At 37.7% G+C, this 13,648-nt stretch overlaps 1 protein-coding gene across 2 annotated transcripts in view; it reads right to left on the bottom strand.

The window, feature by feature from the left end:
* The window catches only part of STK38L (serine/threonine kinase 38 like), an 85,397-nt gene that overhangs the window by 27,780 nt on the left and 43,969 nt on the right, over window positions 1-13,648 (bottom strand). For both annotated transcript variants that reach the window (XM_023256873.2, XM_023256872.2), the window contains 2 exons: window positions 5,010-5,154; window positions 1,454-1,505 (listed from right to left, as the gene is read on the bottom strand). In XM_023256873.2, coding sequence (XP_023112641.2) covers window positions 1,454-1,505; window positions 5,010-5,143 — 186 coding nt within the window. In that variant the 5' untranslated portion in view covers window positions 5,144-5,154. The remainder of the gene's footprint in view (window positions 1-1,453; window positions 1,506-5,009; window positions 5,155-13,648) is intronic.

The following is a 13,648-nucleotide window of genomic DNA, read 5'->3' as shown; positions in this document are numbered from 1 at the left end:
AAGAATACCCCAAGATATTAGGGAAGATTTCCCAGTGGAACTGAGGCCCAAAGCGAGACCCAGAGCTTCTTAAAGAATAAGAGGAGTTGGGCAGGAGTAAGGAACTTCTAAGTGGCAGAAATAACAGATGAAAGGTCCACAGGCAAGAGTGTGGAAGTCAAAGTAACTCAATATTGGTGGTCAGCATGGAGGTGGGTGACAAGAGACGAGGTGAAAGAGACAAAGCAGAGGCCAAACTGTGAGGGGTCTTGCACATTAATGTTCAAGGGTCTACCCTTATCTGAGAGTACTTGGGAGCCCATGAAGGGTGTTAAGCAAAAGAGTGATGTGATCAAACTTGTTTTTATTTTTCTTTTAAGTTTATTTATTTAAAGAGAGAGAGTGCATGTGTGCATGAGAAGGGGAGGAACAGAGAGGGAGGGAGAGGATCCCAAGCAGGCTCTGCACTGTCAGCCTGAAGCCTGACGCAGGGCTGGATCCCAGTAACCAGGAGATAATGACCTGAGCTATTATCAAGAGTCAGCCCCTTAACGACTGGGCTACCCAGGTGCCTCTCAAACCTGTTTTCAGACAGGAAACTCTGGATAGTGTATGCAGAAAACCTGGAAGTGGGAAGACACCAGCTGGGGGCAGTTGTTCTTTAAGTGAACTACACAGTAGTCTGAAGTAGGATAGAGGCAGGCGCCTGGATGGCTCAGTCGGTTTAGTGTCCAACTTTGCCCCGGTCATGATCTCATGACTCATGAGTTCAAGCTCAAACTCGGTATCAGGCTCTCTGCTGTCAGCGCAGAGCCTGCTTTGGATCCCCTGTCCCCATCTCTCTCTCTCTGCCCTTTCCCCATTCACGTGCTCTCTCTGTCTCTGTTTCTGTCTCTCTCAAATAAACTTAAAAAAAAATAAAGTAGGGTAGAGGCACTGGACTAGAGAACTAGAGGGTTTTAAGATATATTCAGGAAAAAATGTGAGAAGATTTGGCAATTCACGGATTCTTCTTAGAGCCCTCTCTTCTTGTTCCATGCTCTCAGGATACTATAGATACTGTTCACTAAATCTATATTCTTGGAATTAAAAAAAGCTGCCTCTTTAAAGATCTCCATCATAGCAACAAAGAAGCCCATATTCAAATGATGAAATCCATGTTACCTAAGTTATAAAATCATCTGATATCAATAGAGGACAAAGACACTGGGGTTGCCATTATACAGTAATTAGTCTTTCCCTCCCCAACTTTCTTGAGATATAATTGACATAACACAAGCTTAGAGCGCAATGGTTTGATGCACATATATATTGTAAAATGGTTACCACAAAAAGTCTTGTTAACATATCCATAAGTAATTTTTTTTTTAGTGTGAACATTTAAGATCCGCTCTTAGCAACTTTCAAGTACTGTTGTACTTGAAAGTACTAGAGTACTGTTACCTACAGTCACAGTAATTACAGCTAACATTACCTCTTCATCTGCTAATCCTTCTTCTTCCATGGCCACTTCTAATTTCTTCTGCCTTTTCAAAGAAAAAATAATTTAAATTTTAAATACATTCCTAACTATTCCCATTTAAGAAATTTTCACTTATTTATTTGAGTTTACCTCTTCAGTTTGCTATGCTAAAAAAAAAAAAAAAAAAGTCTTTAAAGATGAATCAAAATAATCACTAAGAATAGTTTTCTTTCTCAAAATTAAACCCAACCCAGATTTCAAATCACTTTCTCATACTGGCCAAATGAAAAATTTCCTTCTTAATGCTGCTTAAATCAATGATTAGCAAAGATGACTAATGTTCTAATAAGGAAAATCTGTTATCAAATATTCAAACCACCAAAATCATTAACATTTATCAATATTTATATTGGAAGTATATAAAGGTAACTATAGTGACTAAAAGTATAAATATTTAAGGTGGATATCCCTGTTTGAATCCCAATTCTAATAGCTTGTGTTAAGTGAGCTTGTGTTAAGTCCTTCATTTCAAGTCTAAGCTTGATTTCCTAATCAGGAAAAATGTTCAATGCAATTGAGTGTATTTTATTCTAATTCTTTGAAAACTGGAGTCATATATGTACATAAAAAAACCCACTAACCACCAGAACATTTGCTTTTCTAGGTATAGTCAAGTTCAGGTACTCATTATTTTTAAATGACACCACTGAAGTAAGTTAAACTAAGCACTGTGGGGATGGGGAGGAAGGCGGGATGACTGGATGAATTAAGTCACTAGGAACTAGGGAGATGGCTCTGATACAAATTTTGCAGCTCATTTCCAACAGAATATTAAGCATTTTATTTCTATCATATTGGTTTTTCCTGAATATGAACCTGAGAGTACTCTTCCTAATTGGTGTTGGACTATGTTAGAATAGGATTGACTTTCCAGGATTTAACTACATGGGAGAGTATCTAAGGGTTGAGGATTGAAATCATCAAATACATTTTTTAGTATTTGTCCTTTACGATAATATGTCTGAAGGTAGGCGCTTTCCTAACCCACCATTCTTATGGAAAATTCATAACAAAAATATCTAAAGCCTGTTCATAGATCAGCACCCCAATGGCAACGACACGTAATGACATGTTCTCTGCCTACTTCGTCAACATTTGTAATAGACATCTTGGTGCTTATCATACTGATTTTAATCTTTTATTTACACACTGTTCTTCTAAGCCCAACCCTTAGAATGGAATAAGCTCTGTGCCTGCTACCATGCCCCTCTGGGCGCTGCAAGGCTGCTTGCTGAATGATTTTGAGCTTTCTCCCCTGTAGAGAGAATCCACAGTGTAAGGGACCATTCATCTGGGACGGCCTATCAATATACAAGCAACTTCACTCTTCTGTCACATCTCTACTGTCCCCTTTCCTCAATCCTTGCCAAAACCAACTCTTCATGAAATTATCCCTGACTCTGGAGAGAGAGGCAGTAGCCTTTGTACGTTTCCACCATATCTAAACGAGAAGACCTGTGACTTCCTGTGCACCTTTCAAAGAAAATAGTTTTCTTCCTAAATGCTCTGATGTTTTGTTCTGATTGGTATTCTATTTGGCTTATGTATTTATCCAGTTAGTTAAGACTTAAAAATTTATCACATGTAATCCTAAAGTCCAAGCTTTTAATAAATACAAGCTGACTGTTTAATATGATTTCCATGGCACCAAGCTGCGACTACCTTTTTTTTTTTTTTTTTTTAAGTTACAGCAGATACTTTTATTTTTACTTTCCTTTGTTTGGAAATAGAGGGCAAAACTGAATTACTCAAATATTTCATCAAGAAAAGACAACAAGCCTTCAAAATTCTGATGCATAACTTAAGTGCCTGCTTCCTACAAAAGTAGTCTTTCTTTCCCTGGTTCTCTTCCACTTCGTTTACTCTCCTTAGCGACTGGATCATTTCCAGAGACTTTCATTGTATTTACAGTTAGTGTAATTACTCATATGTTTGCATTCATTTCTAACTGATTGCGTGGTCTCTATTTGTGTCGACTTTTTGGCGTTTCAGCTTTGCTTTTTCCCTCGCCTTATTTTCAACTGGGGTTTTGTTTTCCTCATTTCATTATTTTCATTTCATTAGTTTGGAAGTTACAAACTCTGTTAGTCTGAAATGAATCAATCTTTACCCCTCTGTATGTCGTATCTCTATCATGGAGATACACAGATCTCTAGCAACACTTTAATTCCACTGACTTCCCTCCTGACTGACAGCCTATCATTGGGAAATATTTTAATCTACTTTAAAAAATGTATTAAGACTTTATCATCATTGTTTTTTTTTTTTTTTCATACAATTTGTGTTGAGATTTATCCACACATTTATATTTAGCTCTGTTTGTGATCACTTTCCTTCAGCCTAAATTGAATCTTCTGGAAGTTCTGCCAATGATGAACTCTTAGTTTAACCTGCCTCTGCTCCAACCCCTTTCTTCTCCTCCTTTAGGAACTTTGGTTAAAGATACGTTAGGTTTCCTCACTCTGCTCCATATTTAACTCTCCTTCATATGCTCCTACTCTGTGTCTCCAGTTGACTTCTGAATAATTATTGAAGTTTTATTTTCTAGTTCAATTCTCTGTTCAGCTTGTCTGATATGTAGTTAGACCTATCTGACATTTCGTCTCTGGCTAGTCGCCACTTCTGTCAATCTTTCTCACTTCTAAATTCTATTCTACTGTTGTTGTCATGATCCTAATTCAAGCCTCCTTTCCACACGCTGGGACTACATCATTAGCCTTTCCTGTTCCTTCTCTCTCTACCCACAATCCATTCTGTACATCACAACTAAAGTACTCCTCTAGAGAAACACCCATGATCACGGATTCTGTTCAAAAATCTTCAAGACTCTCTACTCCCATGAGGATATCTACATTAACAAAACAGTCAAGGGTCCCAGGAAATGCTGAAATCCAGCATGAGCTAAACTGGCTCTTGCTTGACCCAGCACTGAAGGTGATTTCTTCTGTCTGTAATATCCTTCCTCCTGCTCTTTTATCTCTTCCTTCTCCCTTTTCTGCATGTATGATTAATACTGTTCCTTAAGAGCTCTGATAAATGCCACCACCGTTTATGAAGCCCTCCCAGTTGCTTTACTCTCTGCCTTCTTTGACCTTCTCTTAGTGATGCTTCTCACTGTCATGTAATATTTATGTGCGTTACCTGCCTTAATAGAGTTTTCTGAAGGCAGAATAACACGTCATTAATGTTTTTATTCTTCCACCCTCATTCCCACTATACATGCTTTTGGATTAGAATTAATTATTCCTATAGTATAAGGATATATTATAATTTCACAGCTGGGAATGTTGTATTTAAAATATCATTGACATGTGATAGAAGGATATGGGTGCAGAGGACAAGAAACCATTCTGTTAAGATAATTAGAGGCACTGTCAGTAAAGGAAACCTAAAAACAGCATTTGGACCCACAATATTCATATTATTAATGGACAATGTGTTTACACTCCACTTGCAGCCTAAGAGCTTCTTAAACCAAACAGAAAATTCTGATTAGCCTTTACTATACCTGGTCTCTCTCTCTTCATGCTGTAAAATTAGATTGCTGTAAAAATTCTCCAACGTGAGCTTGGCCACAGTCACTCTTTCCCGGGTATGGTTGCTCATAGGAAAGGAGGCTGCAGTCCCTGCCGTCATTGCCATAGTAACAGACACTGAAACAACATATAAACACAAATTGTTCAGTAGAAAAACACTTTCTATCCCTCATAGTAAACTCTGGAGACGGTTTAATTCCTACGAAGCAAAACTTTACGGTAACAGTTAAAACATCCAAGTTTTCCACATTATAAAGAAGATAGTGCTAGTAAAGAAAGAGGAAGATACACTATTCCAAAGCAATAGAAATTAATTTTGTGTTGGCAAAACCAGGGATGAATAAGAGTAAGGAAGCACCAATCCACACACAACATGGACACATTTTATACAAAAGGCTGTAGTCAACAAGCATTCAGAACAAGAAAGGTTCGATGTATTCTGTTGTTGTTTTATTGATCACTGCAAAAAAATCCACAAGATTTGGCTAATACATATGCCTGCACTCAATATTAAGTCTCCTAAGAGTTAATGTAGTTCAGCTAAATAGTAAGAAGCAACGTCTAGAATATAAATTCTATGAAACATGAGGCAGTGGATCAAATATGCACACAAAATCAGTCTGAAGTAATTCTTATGTATATGTTTTATGGGAAAACAACTTTTCAAAACAAGCCCCCTTTGGATGGAGTCCAGGGTGCCCTATTTCATTCTGAATTCTATGTCATTTCAAATAGCTCTATAACAAGGTCCAGTATACGACTCCAGACTATAAGGTCCATTTCATTTTCAAATGATACTCATTTGAACCAGGCAGAAAACAGAAATGTATGAATCAAGCCAGGTGACAATAGGGATGTTCTGTGGCCTTAACTGGGTCTTGCAGTCTACTTAGTCACTCAAGTGCCATCTCTGAAAAACCACCAGGCAGGCCAAACATAGTACTGGTTTGAAGAAGATAACTGGACAATTAGACAAGATAAGGAATGTAGCAAAATGACTGCTTCACAGGGGGCACAGACTGAACTGTGATGGCTGCTACCAGTGGGTGGCACCGACCATAAGAAACTTGCCTACTACAGTCTACATCTGGACCAAAAAAGACTAGGATGGTTCCATGCATTAAGGAGGTTTTTGCTGATATGGATGGGGATCATAACAGACCTAGAGAAGATGCAGGCTGCCAACAGTGAGCATCCAACGTTGCACTGTTAGCTGGAAAGTATTCCCCCAACCTACACCCCAACACCCACCCCTCCCTAATTACATGAAGATACAGACCTCTGTGTATGGATTTGAACTGCAGTAGACTCCAGGGATAATGGAATGGACCAAAAGACCTTTCTTGTTCTTCAACATCAATCAAGTCAAGTGCAGGTTAATAGTAAGTTTACCTATGACAAATTCCTAGTTCCACTGCCCTCTTATTGGTTTTACATCTCAAGGTACTACAAGAGTCTTAAAGTCATTATGTCCAAATACAACATTATTATTTTAGCCTCACAAACTTGTTCCTCTGTGGACTACTCTAAAGATTTTTAGAACAAGAAGTTGATTGTGTCACTTGTTTAAAATCATTCATGTCTCTTCACAGCCTACAGCAAATCAAATTAGCTTTGCACAATAAACAAAGGCAACTCACATACACTGAATGGTCATGCCTATCAGGAATTTTGTGATATTTTATTCACTGATTTCTCCCCTTTTCCTCCAGAGGATTCACGAGAGTGGCACTTTCTATGCATGACTGCATTTCCTACTTACAACAGCCCTGCAAGGTAAAGAACTGAAGCTTAGAAAGGTCACATGGCACGGCACCTGGGTGGCTCAGTTGGTTAAGCGTCTGGCTTTGGCTCAGGTCATGATCTCGCAGTTCGTGGGTTTGAGCCCGCATCGGGTTCTGTGCTGACAGCTCTGCTGTCTGGAGCCTGCTTCAGATTCTGTGTCTCCCTCTCTCTCTCCGCCCCTCCCCCATTCGCACTTTGTCTTTCTCACTCAAAAATAAACATTAAAAAAATTAAAAAAAAAAAAAAAGATGTAATGAATTTAACTCCAAAACCCAAAGGTGGATACCAAGTAATGAAAAACAAGTTCCATATGTATGGAATGTATGTGTATGTGTATACACACACACACACACACACACACACACACACACACACACAACTATATAATTTGATCATGATTAATACTTTCCATTCTAGTTATACATACATACCTGCAAATATGTATACTTTGTTTAAAAACCAAAGCAGAGCAAAACCTGTGTCTACTCAACAACTGGCAAAGTATTGAGCACACAGTAGGCATTCAGTAAATGATGATAACAACTCAACTCTAATGGATTTTAAATTATATTTTCACATATAACAGTTTCCTTTGGATTAAAAACTACAGAATCATTAGTGTTATGTTAACGTTCAGAAACAAATCCTACTTGAGGGATACAATTACAGAAAAAGCAAATATCCCACCCCTGATCTCAATTAAATAATATCTTTTAGAAAGTAGCCTTAAAAAGAAGAAAAAATTCTTTCCTTCCAGCCAGACAAAATAGGCCTTAAAAATTCCAAATTAAACAAAACCAAGAACAGAAGTGACCAAATTATTACAAAGAATGATCTAGATGAGTGGCACTTATTATATTGCAAATTTATTCCTCTAATGGATTTAACACTGTTCTTTGTCTATTACTAAAGCTCTTTCTTTCCTCAGAAAAAGAACAGGATACAATTTGCAAGTCTACAATTCCTGGACTGATAAAAACAACACTAGGTGCCCTTGAATTTCCTGTTCACGTGTTTTCTCCAGACTCCCCTATTCATTAATGGAGACACTACCAATAGTTAAGTCCAACATTCTTTCGTTTATCAAGCCTGGGGAAAGGAGATAACAAATCTGGCACTCAGGCTACCTATAAATAGATGTGGTGTCTCCAAGCATTTACCATCAAACTTCTAAAGTAGGAAAACAGACCTGCTTTACCTGACTGGCAAAACATACTATTTAACTGGCGGTTTCACCCTCGTTGCCACACACTACATATCAGAGGAAAGAGTATCCTTAATGCTACTGTATTGCCTTATAGTGTACAATTGTTTCTACACTCATTTAGTTGCGACCGAAAGGCCCCAGGCTACAACAGATTGGATACCGCATACACCAGGTCCCTAAAGACACAGCAGCCACAGCTTTTCTCTGGGCAGTATAACCTGAAGAGCAAGAAATTCACTCAGGTGAGGGTTCCAGGCCCAGCACTAAATTTTACTAGTTGTAGTCTTTCCAGCTAAAATTTACTGCAAATTTACACTATATGCCAGCACTGCACGGATTACTGAGAATACGAAGAAGGATAAAATAGAGTCCCTGCCCTATTTGTGATCTTACAGGGATACAAAGAAGGGAGAAGTTGGCTCTGCAAGGGTTTAAGAGTAGTCAGAGGTTTAACAGAGGAGGAGATACTTGAACTGCAACTTGGGGTGAGTGGGGAGGAGTAAGGGTTCACAAGTCAGATGGACAGGGCAGCGGAGGGAGAGGTGGAAGGGCACCAAAAAGACCGACACACGTGAGTACACAGATGGCTTGAGTATATTCAGTGAAATAGCAGGAGATGAAGGGGGAAGGACAGCTACAAGTCATGATAAAATACCTTTTTGCCATGTTAAAAATTATCCTAAGCACAAATGGGAGTCATTCAGGGCTTTTAACTAAGTGAAAAGTGACAGCCAACAAACAACATTACTCAGTGCTTACCCAAGTAGCAAGAACTCTTCTAAGAATGTTCCTTTTTTGATGCAGTTAATCCTCCAGTCAGCAACAAGACCCTAAGACCTGACCTTTACTGCCCACCTGCATGTGCCCACCCACCTTTGTCCCACATTTTCCTTAAGTTCTTTCCAGCTATCTCCTCACTCAGGCAAAGGAGCCAAGGGGCACAGCATCCATTGATGGAAACCAAAACTACCCCTCAAGCTATAACGACTGCCAGGGGGAAGAACTTCGGAGGCCCAGACCAGTTTGAGCTTAACCACTGGCTTACACCTGCGCAGCTGGACCATGCGGTGACCGACAGTGACCTCTACCTCACTCTAATGCTAAATTCTCCACCCGAGGAGGAGCACAAGCCTCACTAACATAACCTATAATGCATATCTAGGCATGTTTCCTTGAGGCACATGTGTGACCTTATGCCCGCTTCACATGCGATGACAAGGGTTCCCTTTCTAAATATTCATCCTAACCCTAAATAAAAGGAACTCATTCACTCTTGCCTGGGGAATCACAGCTTTGGACGTTATTCCCCCACGATCTCTTTATTTGCTGCAAATATAGTTACTTTGTATGACAAGTCCACCCACTGTAGTTTCTATCTGTAAGTCACCAAGGAGCAAACTCATGTCAGTTGGGTTACATAACCACCTCTGAAGTCCGATCTGACTGGTACTTCACGTGATAGTGCTGGTACAGGGAGGTTGGCAAAAAGTCTGGGAGGAGATTACATGGAAGGAATATAAATCAGGTTAGGGGGACTCAGTAACAGTCATGGGTTACAAACTGTGGCTCTGGTCATATTTTGTTTGGTTTGCACTGTGACTTAGAAATTAGAAGATTTCACATAAGAACTCAGATTTCTGGTTCTTCTTGAAAAATCAGATTGGTCAAATATGAGCCCACATTACTGCCTGGAACAGAGAAGCAGCAGCCCCCTTGCAAGACAGGGCATAGTGCCAAAGCCCACCAACTGTCTACTCCCTTATGCCCAGCATCCTTCACGCATCTTATTACCTACTTGCTTCTGGTAAGTGTTTGAAATTACAATCTTTGGCTTAGTATAAAACAATGAGGGCCTAATTTAAGATAGTAGAGTCTCAGATATTTAGCTGGAAAGACTGAAATCTATAATTACTTCTGGGTTTCAGATTTGGATAAGTGGGTAAATGGTGATATCATCAATAAGAATAGGAATTATAAGAAGAGCTAACTTGATAGGGAAAGAAAATAAGTTCGTCTGATTCTGAGTCGTTACCAGACTCAGTTTAAAATTTGTGCTTTTTTTTTTTCTTTTTTAAGTAGGCTCCATGCCTAGCACAGAGCCCAACATGGCACTTGAACTCATGTCCTTGAGATCAAGACCTGAGCTGAGATGAAGAGTTGGATACTTAACCAACTGAGCCAGCCAGGCACCCCAAAATTTATGCTTTAAAATGATAATTAAAAATTTTGTTAATGTTTATTTTTGAGAGAGAGACAGAGTGCAGCAGGGGAAGGGAAGAGAGAGAGGGAGACACAGAATCCGAAGCACGTTCCAGGCTCCAAGCCCTCAGCATAGAGCCCAACACAGGGCTTGAACCCACGAACTGTGAGATCATGACCCAAGCCCAAGTTAGACACTCAACTGACTGAGCCAGGCACCCCTAAAATGATAATTCTAAAGATTTACATTTAGAAATGAAAAATAATCCTGTTCACAAAAGTAGCAAGGAGAAGGGGATAAAGAACAACATCCATAAAATACCTAAGAATCCCATGATTAAAAAAAAAAAAAAGCTTGGCCTTTCCATGAGGAAATCTAATCATACACTGTGGAAGGAAGGGAAGAATTATTCAATTAATGGTGTTGAAATAACTGGTTATCTATTTAAGCAAGTCCGATGTTCATTTCATTCCAAAGGGCAAAATACATTTCAAATGGTTCAAAAGGGCGAACATAAAAACTAAAAAGGAAAAAAAAAAAAAAACAACAGGAAATAAAGTAAAAAGAATAAACTTCAAAAAAATTACCAGAAAATACAGATGAGTAACTGTCTGATCTTTGAACTGATAAGAAATGTATTCAAAAGAAATCACAATAAAAATCGTGCCAGGCATCGTTATACAAAAATTTAGAATATACATATATGGATATCAAACAAGATTTAAAGGACAGTATTGGGGGGAAAAACTGCAAAATAACAATGTGTATTAAAAGTATACTGAAGTATAAAGGTATATACTAAAAATAAATTCATTTCTTAAAATGTATGAAAAGCATATAACATAGCTTTTTAAATATTAAAGTTGTAAAAAGAAAATAAGAACCCTAATAATGAATGAATAATACTGATTGACAATATATAAATAAAAATAGCTAACTTCTGGAAAATGTTCAATTTTCCCAAGTAAATCAGACATGGAAACTTTAAAATAATGTATATTTTCCCTCTATGAAAAAAGCCATAATTTAGAGGGGGCAAACCCTCCTGGTCCAGGCTACCATGAGATGACTTTCTCATATACCATCTATGCTTGTTTGTGTGGATTCTTCCAGCTTTACTGAGATGTAATTGACACTGCATAATGTTAAGATGTACCAAGTAATGATTTGACATATACATACATCATAAAATAATTACAATAAGGTTAGGTATCCATCAAATCATATAGTTATAATTTTTCTGTGTGTAGTGAGAATTTTTAAGATTTACTCTCTTAGTAACCTTCAAATATACAAAACAGTATTGTTAACTATAGTTACCTTGCTGTACAGAACATCACCAGAATTTATAATTTACATTTTGTACACTTTGACCACCTTTCCTCATTCCTCCTCCAACTGCCCCACCCCTGAACCCACAGCAACCACCAATCTATTTCTAGTTCAATATTTTTTTAGGTTCCACATAGAAGTGATATCATACAGTATCTGTCTTTTACTTTCTGACTTATTTCACTTAGCATAATGTCCTCCAGGTCCATCCATGTTGTCACAAATGTCAGGATGTCCTTTTTTTTATGGCTGATTGATATTCCATTATATCGAAATACCACATTTTCTTCATTCATCTATCAGTAGACACTTAGGTTGCTTCCATGTCTTGATTATTGTGACTAATGCTGCAATGAACAGAGGGGTGTGGCTATCTCTTTGAGACAATGATTTCACTTCATTTGCAGATACCTAAAAATGAAATTACTGGATCATATAATAGTTCTATTTTTAACTTCAGGGGACCTCCATACGAATTTATATTTCCAACCAACAATGTATAAGAGTTTCTATTTTTCCACATCCTCACCAATACTTGCCACCTCTCAATAATACCCATTCTAACAGGTGTGAATACCTCACTTCCAAAGAATATCTTCAAGCCTTTTGTCCATTTTTAATCATATTATTTACTTTTCTTGATACTGAATTACATGAGTTCCTTGTATATTTTGGATATTAACCTCTGTCCTAGGCTTTTCTTTGTTGGGAGATTTTTGATTACTGATTCAATCTCTTTCCTTGTTATCAGTCTGGCCAGATTTTCTATTTCTTCAGGATTTGGAACTTGGTAGATTGTATGTTTACAGGAATTCATCCATTTCTTCTAAGGTTGTCCATTTTTTTGGTGTTTAATTATTCACTATAGTCTCTTATGATCCTTTGTACTTCTTTTTTTTTTTTTTTAAACATTTATTTATTTTTGAGACAGAGAGAGACAGAGCATGAACGGGGGAGGGTCAGAGAGAGAGGGAGACACAGAATCTGAAACAGGCTCCAGGCTCTGAGCAGTCAGCACAAAGACCAACGCGGGGCTCGAACTCATGGACCGCAAGATGGTGACCTGAGCCGAAGTCGGACGCTTAACCGACTGAGCCACCCAGGCGCCCCCGATCCTTTGTACTTCTATAATATCAGCTGTAATATCTTCTCTTTCTTTTCTAATATTATTTGAATATCCACTCTTTTTTCTTGGTTAGTCTAGCTAAAGGTTTCACACTTTTGTGTACCTTTCCAAAGAACCAACCAACAGTTTTGTTAAACTTTTCTATTGTTTTCCTATTCTCTACTTCATTTATTTCTGCTCTGGTGTTTATTATTTCCTTCCTTCTGCTAACTTTGGGCTTAGTTTGTTCTTCTTTTTGTAGTTCCTTGAGTTGTAAAGCTATGATATTTGAGATCTTTCTTTTTTCTTAGTGGATGCATTTATCACTATAAACTTCTCTCTTAGAAATTCCTTTGCTGCATCCCATAAGTTTTAGTATGTTGGGTTTCCATTTTCAGTTGTTTCATATTTACAAATTGTTTTCTTTTGATTTCTACTTTGACACATTTGTTGTCTATGAGTGTGTTGTTTAATTTTCATATATTTGTGAATTTTCCAGCTTTCCTCCTGTTCACTGATTTCTAGTTTCATATTACTGTGGTCAGAAAGATACTTGATATAATTCTAATCTTCTTCAATTTGTTAAGACATATGTTGTGAGTGTTTTTTGTTTTTGTCCGTTAGGTCCATTTGCTCTAATGTTATTCATATCTACTATTTGCTTATTGATTCTCTGTCTGGATGATCTATCCATTACTAAGAGGAGGTATTAAAGTTCCCAACTATTATTGCATAGCTATTTATTTCCCTTTAGTTCTGTTAATATTTGCTTTATAGATCAGGTGCTCTGATGTTGGGTGCATAATTATTTACTATTGTTATATATTATCAATTAATTAATCCTTTTATCATTACATAATGACTTTGTCTTTTCTGACCATTTTTAGTTTAAAGCCTATTTTGTCTTATTTAAGCATAGCTGCCCCTGTTTTCTTTTGATTACCATTTGCTTGAAATATCTTTTTCCAACCCTTCATTTACA

Source organism: Felis catus, chromosome B4, assembly GCF_018350175.1.
Source record: "Felis catus isolate Fca126 chromosome B4, F.catus_Fca126_mat1.0, whole genome shotgun sequence".
NCBI lineage: Eukaryota > Metazoa > Chordata > Mammalia > Carnivora > Felidae > Felis > Felis catus.
Note: the sequence above shows the minus strand (reverse complement) of the source record. Positions and strands in the feature narration are given on the sequence as shown.